General features: G+C 47.0%; 1 protein-coding gene across 1 annotated transcript in view; it reads right to left on the minus strand.

The window, feature by feature from the left end:
- Positions 1–6,862: 6,862 nt before the first annotated feature.
- LOC121306806 (E3 ubiquitin-protein ligase BRE1B-like) overlaps positions 6,863–20,203 on the minus strand; it is a 14,419-nt gene continuing 1,078 nt past the window's right edge. Inside the window, exons 2-19 of the mRNA XM_041238734.1 lie at positions 19,805–20,050; positions 19,209–19,376; positions 17,425–17,611; positions 16,799–17,008; positions 16,252–16,373; positions 15,306–15,452; positions 14,812–14,886; positions 14,179–14,298; positions 13,093–13,272; positions 12,331–12,466; positions 11,967–12,088; positions 11,038–11,369; positions 10,446–10,563; positions 9,896–10,045; positions 8,788–9,126; positions 8,016–8,156; positions 7,418–7,519; positions 6,863–7,074 (exon numbers count right to left, since the gene is read on the minus strand). Of these exons, the coding sequence (XP_041094668.1) occupies positions 6,898–7,074; positions 7,418–7,519; positions 8,016–8,156; positions 8,788–9,126; positions 9,896–10,045; positions 10,446–10,563; positions 11,038–11,369; positions 11,967–12,088; positions 12,331–12,466; positions 13,093–13,272; positions 14,179–14,298; positions 14,812–14,886; positions 15,306–15,452; positions 16,252–16,373; positions 16,799–17,008; positions 17,425–17,611; positions 19,209–19,376; positions 19,805–19,945 (2,967 nt within the window). The 5' untranslated portion in view covers positions 19,946–20,050 and the 3' untranslated portion in view covers positions 6,863–6,897. The remainder of the gene's footprint in view (positions 7,075–7,417; positions 7,520–8,015; positions 8,157–8,787; positions 9,127–9,895; positions 10,046–10,445; positions 10,564–11,037; positions 11,370–11,966; positions 12,089–12,330; positions 12,467–13,092; positions 13,273–14,178; positions 14,299–14,811; positions 14,887–15,305; positions 15,453–16,251; positions 16,374–16,798; positions 17,009–17,424; positions 17,612–19,208; positions 19,377–19,804; positions 20,051–20,203) is intronic.

Genomic DNA, 20,203 nt, shown 5'->3' on the forward strand with positions numbered 1-20,203 from the left:
ATTAATTAAAGTACAGTAGCAAGCCACAGGGTGGTTGAAACAAGACTGGACTCTTGGTCTCCCGGTTGGTGGCCTGTCACTGACAGAGTGGGTCTGGTTATACCGTCTCGCCGGGTTTGAAATCGCTGGCTGTGAGCGCCCGAGACGGCGAGGCACAGCCCGCTGCCCCAGCCCAGCCTCCAACATGCCGATATATATATATATATATATATATATATATATATATATATATATATATAGTGTTTATATATCATTAAATAACTTATCACTATTCAAAGAAAACTATATATGACGAGTCTGGAAAATCAGACTAGGTTTGATCGTACATCGGCTCTCTAGGGCTAAATTTCAAGTTTAGCATCAAATTTTCAAAACAGTTTGCACCACTGAAAAAAGTCCCCTTTCAGATACATTCTGATTCGTGAACACTGGCATCATACCTCAATTGCTTTAATTTATTTAAAAAAAAATTAAATAAATAAAGATATTGCACAAGTTTATATATAAAAAATAGACCTTTTTTTTAGTGTGAAGCCAGCGTTTTACTGACATCTGCTGGTCAAAAGCTGGAGCTGCAGCCCTGCTGTCCAAATTACACTGACTTGCCCTAAACTGCCCAAATCTTTGCTAAGTTGAAAGGTCGGACACAGGGGGCACCGAGGCATCATGGGACTTTGCTGCATTGAACATTAAAAATATTAACTCCTGTTGCATAGAAGTTTTGATTCACACAGCCCCCCTGAGTTTCAATAGCCATAGCTTTAATATTGTGTACTTAATTACAATGTTATTATGCATACAGTTCTGGCCAAAGGTTTCGCACCCCCCCTCTATATAGAATGAACTCCCTCAGCTTCATAGAGTCCAGTGAAAGCTGCTGAATAATGTTCCCTTGTTAACATATTGAATTGCACCCCCTCTATATAGAATGAACTCCCTCAGCTTCATAGAGTCCAGTGAAAGCTGCTGAATAATGTTCCCTTGTTAACATATTAAAAACACCTCTCATATATTCAAAGACAATATTAAAACGCCAGCTCTATTTGATTATCTTAACCTGGGTCTAAAATATATATGTCCTTCTTAGATATTATGTTACCTTTTCAGTGTGTTGTCAGTGGGTCTTACTTCATATACAAATGTGCGTTAACAAAGTATTTGAGAAGAAATTGTCTTTGAATAAGCACACAGCGGCCAGTTCAGTTATTTCCATTTAAATTTAACCTATAATAAAACGTGAAATATAACAGCCTTATAGTAACTTGTCCCATGCTTAGAGCAACCCTGACCTGTCTCTCTTTCTCTGTTTCTTTCTGGTTTTCAGACACCCTGTTTACCTGCCTAGACGTGTGTTTTAATTAATAAGAAACTCAGCTGTAGGCACTTTTCCAAATTCACTGCATGAAGTCATTTTTTGGCCGATTCAAGAGACGCCTGGAATACGAAAAAGCGTACCTCCTAATTATTGTAACATAATTATTTGGTTTCTTATTATTTTCATTCATAAATATCTGAACAGGAATCACTTTTGAGCAAAACCAGCACAGTGAGCACAAAGACACAACTCTTAAATCTTAATTTCTGAACACTGGGTAACTAAAACGTCCAGGCATTGCCTCTCATGTTGAAATGTCATGCACAGTGCAGAAGTAAATGAGAGCCTTGCAAAACTTACCTTTTTTCGCAGTTACTCTGTGCAACCAAATACAACTTGCAAAATAATGTTTAGTTAGCTTGCAACACCCCCCACCAAAAAAACAAACCCAAAAAAAACAGAACAGAGCTGCGCCCTTAACCAAAAGTTACAAAATAAACCTATCTTTACCAGACCTCTCTGTGCTTTACAATGCTTCCCTATGCTTTACCAGACCTCTCTGTGCTTTACAATGCTTCCCTATGCTTTTCCAGACCTCTCTGTGCTTTTCAATGCTTCCCTATTCTTTGGTCCTACCTATGGTAAATTAATATAGAGATTAACATACTCATTTAGATTTTAAAGCAGCATATAAAAGTGAGGGATTTGGAGATAGATCTTCACCATAAGAGGACAAGGCAACAGATCACTGGTCAACTTTCCTGCTACTGGAGATTAGAGGTAGGATATATAGCTTTCTTTGTCAGGCATTCAAGAGTGTTTGTGTGAGTTTAATGTTTCGCTTACATTAATTTGGGTACAGTTTGACCTAACTTGATGTGTTATTAGTAAGTAGATGCTTTTTTATTCAAAGCGACTCGCAGAGACTGGGAGGGTGAACTCTGCATTATCAACAACCGCTGCTGCTGCTGCAGAGTCTCTTCCAATAGGACCTCGTTTGTTTGACGTCTCGTCCGAAGGACGGAGCACAAGGAGGTGAAGTGACTCACTCAGGGTCCCCCCCACACACACACACACAGCGAGTCAGTGCCTGGTATCAAGACCTCTTTTCTTTAAGCGCTGGACCAGCAATAATATTTATTTGTGCAGAATCTCACACTTTTAATCACAAATTTAATTTAGAGTGACTGTTAACACCCAATCAACGAGGTCCTCTTAGCATGCACAAACGCACAATGTAATTCACAATAGGAGGATATAAATAGAAAGTCATGTTTGATTTATTCCTGCTTGTGTGTTTGTTTGTTTGTTTCAGGGAGATAAAGAGTTTTAACACAGAGGTGACCTAACACTTTATTAACCTGAAAAAAAAGCTTTACAATTCCTAAAAATAAAAAACCAAAATAAATAAATAAATAAATACATATTGGATTTTAAGATTTCAAGCTGTTATATAATATTTACTGAGAGTATTTGACAAAGTACAATCAACTAACTCGTCAGCCCAGGTTAAAGGTCATAAGAACAGAAGAAAGTTTACGAACGAGAGGAGGCCATTTGGCCCGTCTTGCTGGTTTGGTTGTCAGTAGCTGATTGATCCCAGAATCTCATCAAGCAGCTTCTTGAAGGATCCCAGGGTGTCGGCTTCAACAGCATTACTGGGGAGTTGATTCCAGACCCTCACGATTTTCTGTGTAAAAAAGCGCCTCCTATTTTCTGTTCTGAATTGCCCCCTTCGCCGATAGCAAGCATGCATTTTCCAGGAGAGGGGGGGTTAACTGTCTAATATGTACTAAATGAAGTTATACTGAAGCGTGTTTGTGTTCCTATATGATTGTCTTTGCAGGTTTCTTTGCGCTGATAATGGGAAACGAACTGGGAATGTGCGACTGGGACAGCAACCCAGATTCCACGTGTCCCAACTGGATGTCACAGATCCCGGATTGCCGGTCCCTGTCGGAGCTCTCCATCCCCGGAACACACAACAGCACCTTTCTTCAGGGGAAGTTTGTTCAAATGCCAGAGGTGGCCGATTTCCGAGCAGTACAAAGCCGGCGTGAGATTTGTCGACATCCGCTGTCGCCATTTTGACGATAGTCTTTGCATTCACCACGGCGAAGTGTATCAAAACATCATGTTAGACGGGGTTTTGAAGAAAACAATAGAATTTCTCACGTGTCACCCTACAGAAGTGATCCTTATTGCACATTAAGGAAGAATGCAAGTCAGAGAACAATACGACAAGCTTTGCGGACAGGGTCAGTACCACCGTTCATTGTCACGGCGTTGACAACTTTTGGATGCCAGCCAAGAGCCCTACCATTGGGGAGGCGAGGGGAAAGATACTCTTATTAAATCAGTCTTTTCAAGGGGAAGTGGGCATAGATTATGGTGCTTTGGATATAGTCAATGATTATATGGTTCCGACACTGTTTCAAGTTCAGCAGAAGTGGTCCAGTGTAGAAAATCATTTGAATAAAGCTCACTGGGGTTCGAGCAGTCAAATGTTCCTTTACGTCAGGTGCTAGCACTGGTGCCTACCCGAATGCTGTCGCCGACAGGATCAACCCCCAGCTGTATCACTGTCTGGAAAGAGCTAGTGGAAAAATCAGATGGGGAATCATTGCAATGGATATGCTATTTACCATTCAATCAATGTACCTTGAAGAGATTTTGTTTTGTGAAATGATTGCTGTAGACCCTGAAGATCAAGGGGTATTTAGTTTGCATATTGTGTATTCAAGCATTCATTCCTTTGGTTTTCAATTGACTATTTTGTTTGTTGTGTTCCTATTGCAAATTCTCAATAAAGCTGTGCTTGTGTTCATTAAACGAGACTGGTTGATTGAATTATAAAGAGTCTGTCTTTCATCCAAAGCCCTAGCGATACAAGCTGCACCCTCTCCTAACAGTAAGAGAGCTCTCTGCCACTCTCTCTCTCTGCAGTGTGTGCATCCAAAAAGATATTCTCTCTCTTACTGTTAGGAGAGGATGCACACACTGCAGAGAGAGACAGAGGGAGCTCTCTTACTGTTAGGAGAGGAAGCACACACTGCAGAGAGAGACAGAGGGAGCTCTCTTACTGTTAGGAGAGGAAACACACACTGCAGAGACAGAGGGAGTGCTCTTACTGTTAGGAGAGGAAGCACACACACTGCAGAGACAGAGGGAGCGCTCTTACTGTTAGGAGAGGAAGCACACACACTGCAGAGACAGAGAGAGAGAGCGCTCTTACTGTTAGGAGAGGATGCAAACACACTGCAGAGACAGAGGGAGCGCTCTTACTGTTAGGAGAGGATGCAAACACACTGCAGAGACAGAGGGAGCGCTCTTACTGTTAGGAGAGGATGCACACACACTGCAGAGACAGAGGGAGCTCTCTTACTGTTAGGAGAGGAAGCACACACACTGCAGAGACAGAGAGAGCGCTCTTACTGTTAGGAGAGGATGCACACACACTGCAGAGACAGAGGGAGCTCTCTTACTGTTAGGAGAGGATGCACACACACTGCAGAGACAGAGGGAGCTCTTACTGTTAGGAGAGGATGCACACACACTACAGAGACAGAGAGAGCGCTCTTACTGTTAGGAGAGGATGCACACACACTGCAGAGACAGAGGGAGCTCTTACTGTTAGGAGAGGATGCACACACACTGCAGAGACAGAGGGAGCTCTCTTACTGTTAGGAGAGGATGCAAACACACTGCAGAGACAGAGAGAGCGCTCTTACTGTTAGGAGAGGATGCACACACTGCAGAGAGAGACAGAGAGAGCTCTCTTACTGTTAGGAGAGGAAGCACACACTGCAGAGCGACAGAGACGGAGCTCTCTTACTGTCAGGAGAGGATGCAGCTTGTATAGAAAAAAAGACAAAGAGGAGAAAGGGAAAAGAAAATAAAGGAAAACGAGAAACATTGAAAAAAGGAGCAGCGAGTGTTCTTGTATTTTATTTATTTTTTATTGTAGAATACAACGGCAGTTTAAAGTTTCAGTACAAATTAAAGGAAATTAAAAAAAAAAAAAAAAAAAAAAAAAACGACAACAAAAACATCCAAATGAAACCCAAAATATATATATATTTATTTGTCACAAGGACTCTCTCTCTCTGGTCCAACGGCAGGCCTCGTTGATGCTGGCTGGCTGGCTACCTCAATTCAAAACCTAAATATCACCTTACCTCATTTAATAGGATTTTAAAAGGCATTAAGAAAAATAAAAATAAAAAATAAACACGCACAGTAACCCAGTAGAACACCTTTAAACTTCTCCAAAGTCTCTTCAATAATACATCTTGTATATATTCCCCCCCCTTCCTGTGTGAAGTCCACTAAGAAGTCTTTACCCTGTAGCTTGTCTTGTACGGCAGATCTCTCTGTCTGTTATAACTAATTAATCTTGAAAGGTAATTACAAGGAGATTAAGTACGTATATCAGTCAAAGTCAATCATTACTCAGAATGTCAATTCAACATGGCTTCAGAGTTACCATCTTTATTAACCCCTGGGCAAACAAATAAATACATAAATAAATCATAATAATAATTGTTTGTTGTCATTTTCGTTCAATTTTTTTATTTTTTTATTCTTATGACGGGGGTGCGTTGGAAGAATCAGCAAAAAAGTTTGAGCAAAAAAAAAAAAAAAAAAAAAAAAAAAAAAAAAGCCTTCGTCAAATCAACCACAAAAAAATAAAAAATACATTCAATAAAATGACTGAATGTCTATTCTTAACATAACCTGTTATAATACCCTCCCCCCCCCCCAGTAGGAGCCGCGGAGTGGGTGTGAGGAAGGCAGTACTGAAATGTTTTTACCGAGTTTATGATGACAGTGCCATTCTTTCTGCCCCTCAGTTAATGCACCTCCTAGCTCCTCTCCTCCTGTAATCCAGTGGAAGTCGCTGGCTCCCCCCAATCCCTCCCCTCTGTTGATGTTGATCCAGTGGAAGTCGTTGGCTCTCCTCTCCTCTTTCCTCTCCCCTCCTCTCTGTTGTAGATCCGGTGGAAGTCGTTCCCTCCCGTCTCTCCTGTCTTCTCTCCTCAGTTGATGTTGATCCAGTGGAAGTAGTTGGCTCCCCTCTCCCCTCCTCCCCTCCTTTCCTCTCCTCTCTCCACCCCTCCGTTAATGTAGATCTGGTGGAAGTCGTTGGCTCCCCTCTCCTCCTCTCCCCTCCTCCCCTCTCCTCCCCTCTCCTCCCCCTCCCCCCTCAGTTGATGTAGATCAAGTGGAAGTAGGTGGAGGGGAGTGGTCCCTACTACATCTAGTCCTTCCTCTCACCACACTATCCGGAATGATGAGATCTGGAGAGGAGAGGGAGGAGGAAGAGGGCAACCTACATCTACTCTTCCCAACTCCTCTCTCAGTAGTGATGTAGATCCGGTGGAAGGTTGGAAGTGTTGGAAGTCGAGTCCCCTCCCTCTCCTCCTCTCAGTTGATGAGTAGAGATCCGGTCTCCTCCGTGTCCTCTCCTCCCCTCTCAGTTGATGTAGATCAGGTGGAAGTGGTTGGCTCCCCTCCCTCTCCTCTCCCTCTCCTCCTCTCCTCCCTCTCTCCTCTCTCTCCTCTCCTCTCTCTCTCTCCTCTCAGTTGATGTAGATCCGGTGGAAGTCGTTGGCTCCAAAGGCCGCGTTGCACTTGGGGCACTTCCTCTGCCTCGTGTCGTATCTCGTCTTCAGGCACTCGAAGCAGAACACGTGGAAGCACTTGGTGAGCACCGTCTCCTTGTCACGCGTGTTGCAGCATGGGCACCGCAGCTTCGCCTGGGAACACACGAGAGACACGCAGCGATCAGAGACACGCGGCGATCAGAGACCGGGGGACACATACAAGAGAGATAGACATGGCAGATCTCAGACCAGAACACACACACAGCGATGACAGACATTCACACCCAGGATTTTCATCATAGGGACCAGTCCAGCTGAACTGCATCCCTGTTTTGCATAAGTTGGGAAGGAAATTCTTAGAACAGGTCTAGGTGTATTCGGAGACACAAACAGTTTCGAGGTGGGGTTCCGATTCTAGAAGGAAGCTGTGTAGCTGCACTGTTCTTTGTCTCCATCTCTCTGTGTGCGAGTGCAGTGTGATCTCCTCTCCTCTCACCTTGTACTGGTTGATCTCCTCCTGCAGGATCTCGTCTGCATCGGTGTACACCTCCACCTTCTTCTGCTTCTCCAGCCGCCTGCGCAGCCGAGACAGGTCCTCCTGCACACAGGGGGGCGACAGAGACAGGGTGAGAGAGAGGAGTAAGAGAGGGAGAAAGACACAGACACACACAGGTCCTCCTGCACACAGGGGGGCGACAGAGACAGGGTGAGAGAGAGAGAGGAGTAAGAGAGGGAGAAAGACACAGACAGGTCCTCCTGCACACAGGGGGGCGACAGAGACAGTGAGAGAGAGGAGTAAGAGAGGGAGAAAGACACAGACACACACAGGTCCTCCTGCACACAGGGGGGTGACAGAGACAGGGTGAGAGAGAGAGAGGAGTAAGAGAGGGAGAAAGACACAGACAGGTCCTCCTGCACACAGGGGGGCAACAGAGACAGGGTGAGAGAGAGAGAGGAGTAAGAGAGGGAGAAAGACACAGACACACACAGGTCCTCCAGCACACAGGGGAGCGACAGAGAGAGAGAGAGAAAGACACACACACAGCTCCTCCTGCACACAGGGGAGTTACCTGTACCCCTGTCTCCCCTCTCACCTGGGCTCTCTTGAGGTTGAAGGACTCCCCCTCCCGGGCGCTCCTGTTGTGAGACATGGATGTCTGGATCTCTCTCAGCTTGTTCTGGGTGTGCTCCAACTGGACTTTTAGATCCTCAGCCAGCTGAGCAGCTTCTACTGCCTGAGGGAGGGGGGGTGAATTAACTAATTGTGCTTTAGAAATTTTCAAATGAAACCTGCTGAATAATGTTCCCTTGTTAACATACTGAATTCCACCCCCTCTATATAGAATGAACTCCCTCAGCTTCATAGAGTCCAGTGAAAGCTGCTGAATAATGTTCCCTTGTTAACATATTGAATTCCACCCCCTCTATATAGAATGAACTCCCTCAGCTTCATAGAGTCCAGTGAAAGCTGCTGAATAATGTTCCCTTGTTAACATATTGAATTGCACCCCCTCTATATAGAATGAACTCCCTCAGCTTCATAGAGTCCAGTGAAAGCTGCTGAATAATGTTCCCTTGTTATCATATTGAATTGCACCCCCTCTATATAGAATGAACTCCCTCAGCTTCATAGAGTCCAGTGAAAGCTGCTGAATAATGTTCCCTTGTTAACATATTGAATTGCACCCCCTCTATATAGAATGAACTCCCTCAGCTTCATAGAGTCCAGTGAAAGCTGCTGAATAACGTTAAAAATTTGACATTTCGAAATCTAAGATGACACACAGGCACAGAGAGGCACACTGACAGAGAGACGCACAGACACACTGACAAAATAACACACAGACAGAGCCAGTGCATTGTCACCTTCCTCTTGTTGAGCTCCTGTGCTTGAGTCCTCAGCCCCAGCTCCTTCTCAATGGTGGACAGGCTGCTCTGCAAGACGCCTTCCTTCTCCTCCAGCTTCTGAACCACCAGCATCTGGGCGTCCACCTGCGTTTTGAGGGCGAGCACCTGCTCCCCCAGCTCGTCCTTCTCCTCCCTCAGCAGCTTGTAGATCTGGTTGGATTTGATCCTCTCGCTCATCAGCTTGAAGTTGGCGTCGTCCTTCTCCCGGAGCTGCTGCGTGAGACGGATGTTTTGCTCCTGCATGTCCTCAAACGCCTGGCCGGTGACGTCCATCTCCGACAGCAGAGCCTCCTCCTCCTGACAGAGAGAGAGAGAGAGAGAGAGAGAGAGAGAGAGAGAGAAGAGAGAGAGAGGAGAGAGACAGACAGACAGATAGAGAGAGAGAGAGAGAGAGAAGAGAGAGAGAGAGAGAGAGAGAGAGAGAGAGAGAGACAGAGAGAGAGAGAGAGAGAGAGAGAGAGAGAGAGACAGAGACCAGACAGACAGACAGACAGAGAGAGAGAGAGAGAGAGAGAGAGAGAGGAGAGAGAGAGAGAGAGAGAGAGAGAGAGAGAGAGAGAGAGAGAGAGAGAGAGAGAGAGAGAGAGAGAGAGAGAGAGAGAGAGAGAGAGAGAGAGAGAGAGAGAGAGAGAGAAGAGAGAGAGAGAGGAGAGAGAGGAAGAGAGAGAGAGAGAGAGGAGACACAGAGAGACAGACAGACAGAGAGATAGAGACATAGAGAGACAGAGAGAGAGAGAGAGACAGAGATATTTAATTTATTTATTTAACATCCTGTAATAAGAACAAAAAAAAAAAATTATAAAAATTATACTGCAAGTGTCTACTGGAAGCCACAATAGCAGCCACAGTAAGCATTTCATGTCACATTTTTCCAGTCAGTTTTTCTAAGTGTCTGGGGGGGAACTACAAGGAGACTGTGTGATTCACATACCCTCCCTCCCTCCCTCCCTCCCTCCCTCTCTCTCTCTCTCTCTCTCTGGCTCTGGCTCTGCCTCTCTCTCTCTCTCTCTCTGGCTCTGCCTCTCTCTCTCCCTCTTTCCGTCTCCCTCTCCCCCTCCTCTCTCACCTGCTTGGTCGCCGTCAGCTTCTTCTGCAGGTGCTCGATCTGCTCCTCGGCCAGCTTGATCTTCCGGAGCGCATCCTCATCTGCCAGCTTCTTACTCTCCTTCACCTCCTTCTCCTCCAGCTCCCAGACGCGCTGCCGCAGCTCCTCCACCTGGGGGCGCACACGCGCAGCGGAGCGTCAGCACACGAGACACAGACAGAAACGCAACCAGGCGCGCCGTTTTCAACCACTTTGCGAGAAATTAAAAGCGTTCGCTAGAAAGTTTTCGTATTCGCTGCTTGGCTGGACAAACAAGGGCAGCTTAGCGTGATTGAATAACTGAAATAATTAAAATTAGAACTGGAATTGTTTTTCTGGCATTTTATTAATTGTGTTTCTCGCGGCTTGTTTTGAGCGATTTAAGTAAATCGTTTCGTTTCTTTGATTTTTTTTTTTTTTTTTTTTAATGGATGAAACCCCCTGTTTTCGGTTTATATAGCGCCTTTCATACCAGAGTATCACAAGGCACTATATAAAACCGAAAACTATCACTGAACCCAGATCGGCTCACCTCTGCCTTCGCCTTCCTCTCGGCTGCCATCAGCTGGACTTTGTCTCTCTGCTCCTTGGGTGCTGACTTGTACATGTCTAACAAGAGCTTCATCTCCTTCTGAGACTCCTGGGCTTTCCTGAGAGAGAGAGGGGGGAGAGAAAAAAATATTGTACATGTCTAACAAGAGCTCCTGAGACTCCTGGGCTTTCCTGGGAGAGAAAAAAATATTGTACATGTCTAACAAGAGCTCCTGAGACTCCTGGGCTTTCCGGGGAGGGAGGGAGAGAGAGAGAAGGAGAGAGGAGAGAAGGAGAGAGGGAGAAGGAGCATGATCAGATCTAGCTGGAATTTGAACCGAGTCAAGCTCTAGTTTGAAACAAACCTATAGTATATTTCCTGCATTCAGTTACACAGAAGTGGTAATCAGACTCCTGTCGCACAGCAGCGTCACCCAGTCCAGATTTTGCTACCAGCTTGATCAGCCTCCAGTGTGTCTAGCTAACAAGCTCAGGTGTGTCTTATTATTAAACTCCTAGTGAAAGCAGGACTGGATCACACTGCTGTGCAGCGGGAGTCTGATTCCCACCCCTGCCAGCTCTCCGATACTCACTTGAGTTCCATGCGGACCAGTTTCAGGGCGTCCGAATCCTTTTTCTTCATCTCCTCGCTCCTCTGCCTCTCCTTCTCCTTCTCCTTCTCCTTCTCCCTCTCCTTCTCCTTCTCCCGCTCCCGCTCCCTCTCCCTCTCCGCCTCCTTCTCTCTCTCCTCTCTCTCCTTCTCTCTCTCTTCTTCCTCCTTCTCTTTCTTCACCTCCACAGGCTCTTCCTTCACTTCCTTCTTTATGCCAGCTAGCCTGCTCTCAGCTTCCTCCCCCCAGCTCGAAGAGGAGGGTGCGGAGACGCTACTGGGACCAGTGGCACCCAAACTGGTTTGCATGCGTGCCTGACAAGACACAAACCACACTAAGCATTGTAAAGCACAGAGAGGTCTGGTAAAGCATAGGGAAGCATTGTAAAGCACAGAGAGGTCTGGTAAAGCACAGGGAAGCATTGTAAAGCACAGAGGGGTCTGGCAAAGCACAGGGAAGCATTGTAAAGCACAGAGAGGTCTGGTAAAGCATAGGGAAGCATTGTAAAGCACAAAGACGTCTGGCAAAGCATAGGGAAGCATTGTAAAGCACAGAGAGGTCTGGTAAAGCACAGGGAAGCATTGTAAAGCACAGAGGGGTCTGGTAAAGCACAGGGAAGCATTGTAAAGCACAGAGAAGTGTGGTAAAGCATAGGGAAGCATTGTAAAGCACAGAGAGGTCTGGTAAAGCATAGGGAAGCATTGTAAAGCACAGAGAGGTCTGGTAAAGCACAGGGAAGCATTGTAAAGCACAGAGGGGTCTGGTAAAGCATAGGGAAGCATTGTAAAGCACAGAGAGGTCTGGTAAAGCATAGGGAAGCATTGTAAAGCACAGAGGGGTCTGGTAAAGCACAGGGAAGCATTGTAAAGCACAGAGGGGTCTGGTAAAGCATGTATTAGGCTGCTGTGCACCTTGCAGATCTCTGCCTGCGTCTCTCTCAGCTTCCTCTTGTATCGCAGCACGTCCCCCTTCAGCTGGTGGTTGTGATTTTGCAGGCTGCTGATCAGATGACGCATCTCCCTGTTGATGGGGCCTGAGAGAAACGCACGGGGTGGGGGGTGGGGGGGCTTTTATCCGAAGCGACTTACACAGACCGAGGTCCTATTGGAAGTGACTCTGCAGCAGCAGCAGCATTTGTTGATGATGCAGAGTTCACCCCCCTGGTCTCTGCGAGTCGCTTTAAAAGTGTCTGCTAAATGACTCAATACTACTAATAATAATAATAATAATAATAATTCCTGGATCCCGCTTTGTCGGTTTGTCTGTCTGTTTTACCTGCTTGCTCGTTGGCTGCCAGGTTCTGTTCGAATTCGATCCTCAGCATCTCATACTCCTTCCGGACCTGAGCCAGCGTGTCCTCCAGCTGAATCACCTCCGTGCGCAGCTTCTTCTGAAGAGAGAGCTCATCACTCTGAACACAGAGAGGAGAGAGGAGAGAGAGTGAGAGAGGGGGAGAGCGACATGGAGCGAGGGGCAGAGAGGGAGGGCGTGTGAGAGAGGCAGAGAGGGAGGGAGGGAGTGCGATAGGCACGGGGAGAGAGGCAGTCAGCAGTGGGACTATGAGAGGAGGGAGAGAATTACAGAGTGTGAGAGGGAGGGCGTATGAGAGGCAGAGGAGGGAGGGAGTGCTAGAGGTACGGGGAGAGATGGAGTCAGCAGTGGGACTATGAGAGGAGGGAGAGAGATACAGAGTGTGAGAGAGGGAGGGCGTGTGAGAGGCAGAGAGGGAGGGAGGGAGGGAATGAGAGAGGCACAGGGAGAGAGGCAGTCAGCAGTGGGACTATGAGAGGAGGGAGAGAGATACAGAGTGTGAGAGAGGGAGGGCGTGTGAGAGGCAGAGAGGGAGGGAGGGAGTGCGAGAGGCACGGGGAGAGAGGCAGTCAGCAGTGGGACTATGAGAGGAGGGAGAGAGATACAGAGTGTGAGCGGCAGAGAGGGAGTGCAAGAGGCACGGGGACAGAGGCAGTCAGCAGTGGGACTATGACAGGAGGGAGAGAGATACAGAGTGTGAGAGAGGGAGGGATAGTGCTTCTATACCTCCATGTGCTCGATCTGTCTCAGGTGTGCGTTCTTGGTGCTCAGAAGCAGGGCTCTGGCCTCGTCCAGCTGGGTTTTCACCTGCAGGCTCTCGCTGTACAGCAGAGAGAACTGAGCCTGCAGGCACCTGTACTCTGGAGTCTCCTTCACCACCTCCTCTGGGACATTGTGCAGATCCATCTAGAAAAAACACAGCAGAACTTCAATGCCTGCCTTATCTGCAGCACAGCATATCAGTATATCTAAAAAAAACACATGGTAAAGCATAGGAAAGCACAGAGAGGTCTGGTAAAGCATAGGGAAGCATTGTAAAGCACAGAGAGGTCTGGTAAAGCATAGGAAAGCACTGTAAAGCACAGAGGTCTGGTAAAGCATAGGGAAGCACTGTAAAGCACAGAGAGGTCTGGTAAAGCATAGGGAAGCATTGTAAAGCACAGAGAGGTCTGGTAAAGCATAGGAAAGCATTGTAAAGTACAGAGAGGTCTGGTAAAGCATAGGGAAGCATTGTAAAGCACAGAGAGGTCTGGTAAAGCATAGGGAAGCATTGTAAAGCACAGAGGTCTGGTAAAGCATAGGAAAGCATTGTAAAGCACAGAGAGGTCTGGTAAAGCATAGGGAAGCATTGTAAAGCACAGAGAGGTCTGGTAAAGCATAGGGAAGCATTGTAAAGCACAGAGAGGTCTGGTAAAGCATAGGGAAGCATTGTAAAGCACAGAGAGGTCTGGTAAAGCACAGGGAAGCATTGCAAAGCACAGAGAGGTCTGGTAAAGCATAGGGAAGCACTGTAAAGCACAGAGGTCTGGTAAAGCATAGGGAAGCATTGTAAAGCACAGAGAGGTCTGGTTTACTAACCCTTACACCTAATAAGGGTCCCGTTGCACAGCAGTGTGATCCAGTCCTGGTTTCACTAGGAGTTTAATAATAAGACACACCTGAGCTTGTTACCTAGACACACTGGGAGCTGATCAAGCTGGTAGCAAAACCTGGACTGGGCGACACTGCTGTGCAATAGGAGTCTGATTAGCATCACTGTGATGATAACCAGCATTATTATTATTATTAACTGTAGGGAGGTGCTCTGCTCACCTTCAGCTTCTCGTTCTCTCTCACGGCCTCCTGCAAGTCCTGCTGCAGCTTCTCCAGCTCTGCCATGCGGCTGTTTGCCAGCTCCTGATTCTGCTCCAGCTCTGCGTTCAGCATCTCAAACTGAACGGGGGAAGAGAGAGAGAGAGAGAGAAATGAAACACCTTTTACAGCTGTGGCCAAAACTTGTGTTAATGAAACCGGAAGAAAACAAGTCCAGCAGAGCAGCTCTAGTTTGGGGCTCTAGTGCCTTCATCAGCGTTACTGAAACTAAACTGAGTCCAGCAGAGCAGCTCTAGTTTGGGGCTCTAGTGCCTTCATCAGCATTACTGAAACTAAACTGAGTCCAGCAGAGCAGCTCTAGTTTGGGGCTCTACTGCCTTCATCAGCGTTACTGAAACTAAACTGAGTCCAGCAGAGCAGCTCTAGTTTGGGGCTCTAGTGCCTTCATCAGCGTTACTGAAACTAAACCGAGTCCAGCAGAGCAGCTCTAGTTTGGGGCTCTAGTGCCTTCATCAGCGTTACTGAAACTAAACTGAGTCCAGCAGAGCAGCTCTAGTTTGGGCTCTAGTGCCTTCATCAAGCATTATTGAAACTAAACATCTCTCTCTCTCAGGCATGCACACACACACTCACCTTCTGCATGTTGAGAGTGATCTGTCCTCCTTGCAGCGCTCCAGAGTTACCTGAGGTGTAGTAGCCAGAATTGAGCTGCACAGACACACAGAGAGAGGGAGCAAATGTTAAAGATCCACTTCACAATATAAGATTTGCATCACCCTCTATATAGATAATATACTAATATCTACCGATCGATCGATAACCAATAAATAAAAATCAGTTAATTCATTATTGCACGCGCCCACGCTATCTCCAGGCTGCAATGCATGTCTCTCCCAGTAAGTAACAAGGCCGGCACTGTGGGGTCCAGCCCTGGGTTGCAAAGGGAGATTTTTCCTGTCAGCACCAGCTACCAAATCCAGACCTACTGCACAGAGGCCAGGACCTGTTAAGGTGCTGAGGATTGAGAGGAAGGAAAGCAGGCAGCCTGTCCTGCACACAGGGGCTACAAACTGCCCTCTGTCAAGTTTACTGCTGCCTCTGTGTGTGCGTGTGTGTGCATGCCTCACCCGCTCCAGTGCTTCTGCCAGGTGCTTGTTCAGTTTCTGTTCTCTCTTCCGCAGTTTCTCGATGTCCCACTGCAGATCCTCAATGTTCGTCTCCATCTCCGAAACCTTTGTCTCCGAGGAGGTCACCTTGTCAACTAGTTCGTTGTACTGGAGAGGAGAGGAGACAGAGCGAGACAAACACACAAAGTTTATGAGTACAGCTCAGGTCAGAAGTTTTGCATCCCCCTCTATATAGAATGAACTCCCTCAGCTTCATAGAGTCCAGTGAAAGCTGCTGAATAATGTTCCCTTGTTAACATATTGAATTGCACCCCCTCTATATAGAATGAACTCCCTCAGCTTCATAGAGTCCAGTGAAAGCTGCTGAATAATGTTCCCTTGTTAACATATTGAATTGCACCCCCTCTATATAGAATGAACTCCCTCAGCTTCATAGAGTCCAGTGAAAGCTGCTGAATAATGTTCCCTTGTTAACATATTGAATTGCACCCCCTCTATATAGAATGAACTCCCTCAGCTTCATAGAGTCCAGTGAAAGCTGCTGAATAATGTTCCCTTGTTAACATATTGAATTGCACCCCCTCTATATAGAATGAACTCACTCAGCTTCATAGAGTCCAGTGAAAGCTGCTGAATAATGTTCCCTTGTTAACATATTGAATTGCACCCCCTCTATATAGAATGAACTCCCTCAGCTTCATAGAGTCCAGTGAAAGCTGCTGAATAATGTTCCCTTGTTAACATATTGAATTGCACCCCCTCTATATAGAATGAACTCCCTCAGCTTCATAGAGTCCAGTGAAAGCTGCTGAATAATGTTCCCTTGTTAACATATTGAATAGTTGTTTTTTTTTTTGTTTTTTTTAATTATGTCTCAACCCTAAAATTCTCGCTGATGGAGACCCTTTGCCCGAGCCGCGCTGTAATCGCGCTGCGCTGTGCTCACCTCCAGGGACATCTTATGATGTTTTTCCTGGAGCTGGGTAGCCAGGTCCTGAAGCCGGTGGTTTTCCTCAGAGAGTTCCCGGTTGAGAGACACTGCCTCGGTCCCTGCTCCGTCCTGGGCTGCTGGACACAAGACGAAAGTCAGTGAACACGCCGAACAAAACAAAAAAAAACACGAGACTCCCATCGCGCAGCAGTGTGATCCGGTCCTGGTTTCACTAGGAGTTTAATAATCAGACACACCTGAGCTTGTTACCTAGATACACTGGGGGCTGATCAAGCTGGTAGTAAAACCTGGACTGGGCGACACTGCTGTGCAATAGGAGTCTGATTCCCACTCCTGTGTAATTGAATACCTAGGAGAGAGGGTAGGGTGACTGTGCTTCACATGGAGGTGTGCATTGAGTAGGGTAGAGAGATTGGTGTGTAGTGTTTTATTCTGTATTGTATTATATTATACTGTACAGCAGACTCTCTCGCACACAGCCCCCTCAATGCTCTGTGCCAGTGTGTGTGCTGTATTACATTCTGTACTGTGCTCTATTTACCTGCGCAGTGCACTCTCTCGCACAGCCCCTCGATCCTGCGGTGCAGCCTCTCGAACACCCGCACGATGTGAGACACGGCACGCTTGGAGAAGCCCATCCGGTCCTGCAGCTGCAGCTCCATCTCCTCACTGCTGCTGCTGGCAAGCGTGGCCAGGAACGAGAGCACAGGCTCGGGGAGATCGGAGGGGACCGGCGGGGAGGAGGGGAGCGCTGCGGAGACGAGAGGGAGGGGATAGGAGAGTGGGAGGGGAGAGGTGCAGAGATGGGGAGAGAGTGGGAGGAGAGAGGGAAGGGATAAGAGAGTGGGAGGGGAGAAGGGAGGAGAGAGGAAGAGAGGGAAGGGGAGAGGTGGGGAGAGATGGAGGGCAAGGGGAGAGAGGGGAAGGGGAGAGGTGGAGAGAGAGGAACGGATAGAAGTGGGAGGGGACGAGGAGGAGCAAGGGGAGAGGAGAGAAAGGGAAAGGAGAGCAGGAGACGAGAGAGGGGTGAGAAGAATGGCAAGCGAAGAGGAGAGAAAGATTAAAAAAAGGGGAGAAGAGATTTTATTATTGTTAAAAACACATCAATTCAAAACACACTGGCTCTGTCTTCATCAGTATTCCCGGAGTCTGCGTCTCTCCACTCACCTCCAGCACAGCCGTCCTCTCCAGCTTCGCCGAGCTCTGCCGGCTCCTCCCCTGAAGTCTGGGGCTGGAGCTCCAGTCTCTCCCCGGCTGGCTTCACCTCCGTTAGGGCAGGGGCAGGGGCAGGGGCAGGGGCAGGGGCAGTCAGGGGCCGGGGGCAGCTCCCCCTGGTAGCAGAAACCTCCATTCTCTAGAGACCAGCTTCTTAGTGTAGAGAGTAGAGAGAAATGTCGCAAGAAATCTGATCTCTAAAAATCAATCTAATTTTAGGGCGTTTTAAACTGCTTACAGCATGAACTAGGAGGCCGTGTATAATAATAACACTGCTAGAATATGAACTGGGATGCTGTGTATAATAATAACACTGCTAGAATACAATATGAACTAGGATGCCGTGTATAATAATAACACTGCTAGAATCTATGAACTAGGATGCCGTGTATAATAATAACACTGCTAGAATCCAATATGAACTAGGATGCCGTGTATAATAATAACACTGCTAGAATCCAATATGAACTAGGATGCCGTGTATAATAATAACACTGCTAGAATCCAATATGAACTAGGATGCCGTGTATAATAATAACACTGCTAGAATCCAATATGAACTAGGATGCCGTGTATAATAATAACACTGCTAGAATACAATATGAACTACTAATAACACTGCTAGAATCCAATATGAACTAGGATGCTGTGTATAATAATAACACTGCTAGAATATGAACTAGGATGCCGTGTATAATAATAACACTGCTAGAATACAATATGAACTAGGATGCGTGTATAATAATAACACTGCTAGAATCCAATATGAACTAGGATGCCGTGTATAATAATAACACTGAATACAATAGAACTAGGATGCATAATAATAACACTGCTATGAACTAGGATGCCGTGTATAATAATAACACTGCTAGAATACAATATGAACTAGGATGCCGTGTATAATAATAACACTGCTAGAATACAATATGAACTAGGATGCACAATATGAACTAGGATGCTGTGTATAATAATAACACTGCTAGAATACAATATGAACTAGGATGCCGTGTAAATCCAATATGAACTAGGATGCCGTGTATAATAATAACACTGCTAGAATCCAATATGATGCCGTGTATAATAATAACACTGCTAGAATCCAATATGAACTAGGATGCCGTGTATAATAATAACACTGCTAGAATCCAATATGAACTAGGATGCCGTGTATAATAATAACACTGCTAGAATCCAATATGAACTAGGATGCCGTGTATAATAATAACACTGCTAGAATCCAATATGAACTAGGATGCCGTGTATAATAATAACACTGCTAGAATCCAATATGAACTAGGATGCCGTGTATAATAATAACACTGCTAGAATCCAATATGAACTAGGATGCTGTGTATAATAATAACACTGCTAGAATATATGAACTAGGATGCAGCAAGTTAGAATCACAGAGAGTTATCTCTACAGTGACAGCAGTGCTATAGTGCAAGGATAGCGCATCAGCTGAGGGTCCAGTGACGTGGTGCTGAGGTCAGGCGAGTCCGGTTCCTCTCCCCCTTCCCCCCCCTAAACCCCATCTCCAGTATCAGTTCACTATGAACAATGTCTCCTTCCCTCCCTCCTCTCTCCAGTTCAATATGAACAAAGTAGCTGTTCTCCTTCCTTCCCTCCCTCCCCCCTGTATCAGTTCACCATGAAGAGCGTAGCTGTTCTCCTTCCCTCGCCACCTCTTTCTTTCTCTCTCTCCCCTCCTCCTCCTCCTCCTCTCCGCTCACCTGGCTCCAGTACCGGTTCACTATTAGCAGGGTCGCGTCGTCGGTCGCCTGCCTCTTCTCCAGCTTCTCGATCCTCTCTCTCAGCTCGTCCTCGATGGCCTGCCTCTGCTCCAGTCGCTCCGCCAGCTTCTTGTTCTTGAACTGCAACACCTTGAGGTCCAGCTCTTCCTGCAAGGGGGGGGAGCAGCAGAGAGACACACACAGACTGAGCGAGGGAGGGGGAGGGGGAGAGACAGACAGAAAGAAAGAGACTCAAACACGCAGAGTGCTGCACGCTGCTACAAGAGACACAGCGAAAGCGAGGAGGCGGTACTGATATCCTCATCTACAGCTTTACAGAGACAGTGAGAGAAAGAGGGAGAGAAACAGAGAGACACACAAACAGACAGAAAGAGGGAGAGGGAGACAGACAGAAAGAGGGAGAGAAGGAGGGAGGGAGACAGACAAAGAGGGAAAGGGAGGGAGACAGACAGACAGAACGAGGGAGACAGACAGACAGAAAGAGGGAGAGAGGGAGACAGACAGAGAGGGGGAGGGAGAGAGGTGTGTTTCCCCTGCCAGCCCGGACCCAGCAGGCCACACTGAGCAAGACTCACGGTGGAGCAGACCCGGCCCAGGCTGATGGGCTCAATGAGGGTAGTTGGGGTCTTCTCCTCTCTCTTCCCTTTCTTCTCTGGGAGGTCGGAGGGGCTGTCCCCCCCCTGCGAGGCCCTCTTTCCCGCCCCCACCGTCGACATGGTCTCGCTGCTGCCACCTGGGGGCTGGCAGTGGCACTGCAAGCAGCTCTTTTGCTTTCTCTCTCTCGTAAGCGGACTATCGCAGCCGGGCTCCTGATCGGACACCTGCAGAGGAGAGAACAGGTTGGTCAGTAGCTGGAAATGTTAGCAGTTTGCACAAATAAAGATCTAACCTCACAGCTCTGATCTCTTCACAGAGTCCCCCCACCCCCCTCAATAGCAGGGCTGGGAATCAGACTCCTGTTGCACAGCACTGTG

The sequence above is a fragment of the Polyodon spathula genome, chromosome 50 (assembly GCF_017654505.1).
Source record: "Polyodon spathula isolate WHYD16114869_AA chromosome 50, ASM1765450v1, whole genome shotgun sequence".
In the NCBI taxonomy this organism is placed as follows: Eukaryota; Metazoa; Chordata; class Actinopteri; order Acipenseriformes; family Polyodontidae; genus Polyodon; species Polyodon spathula.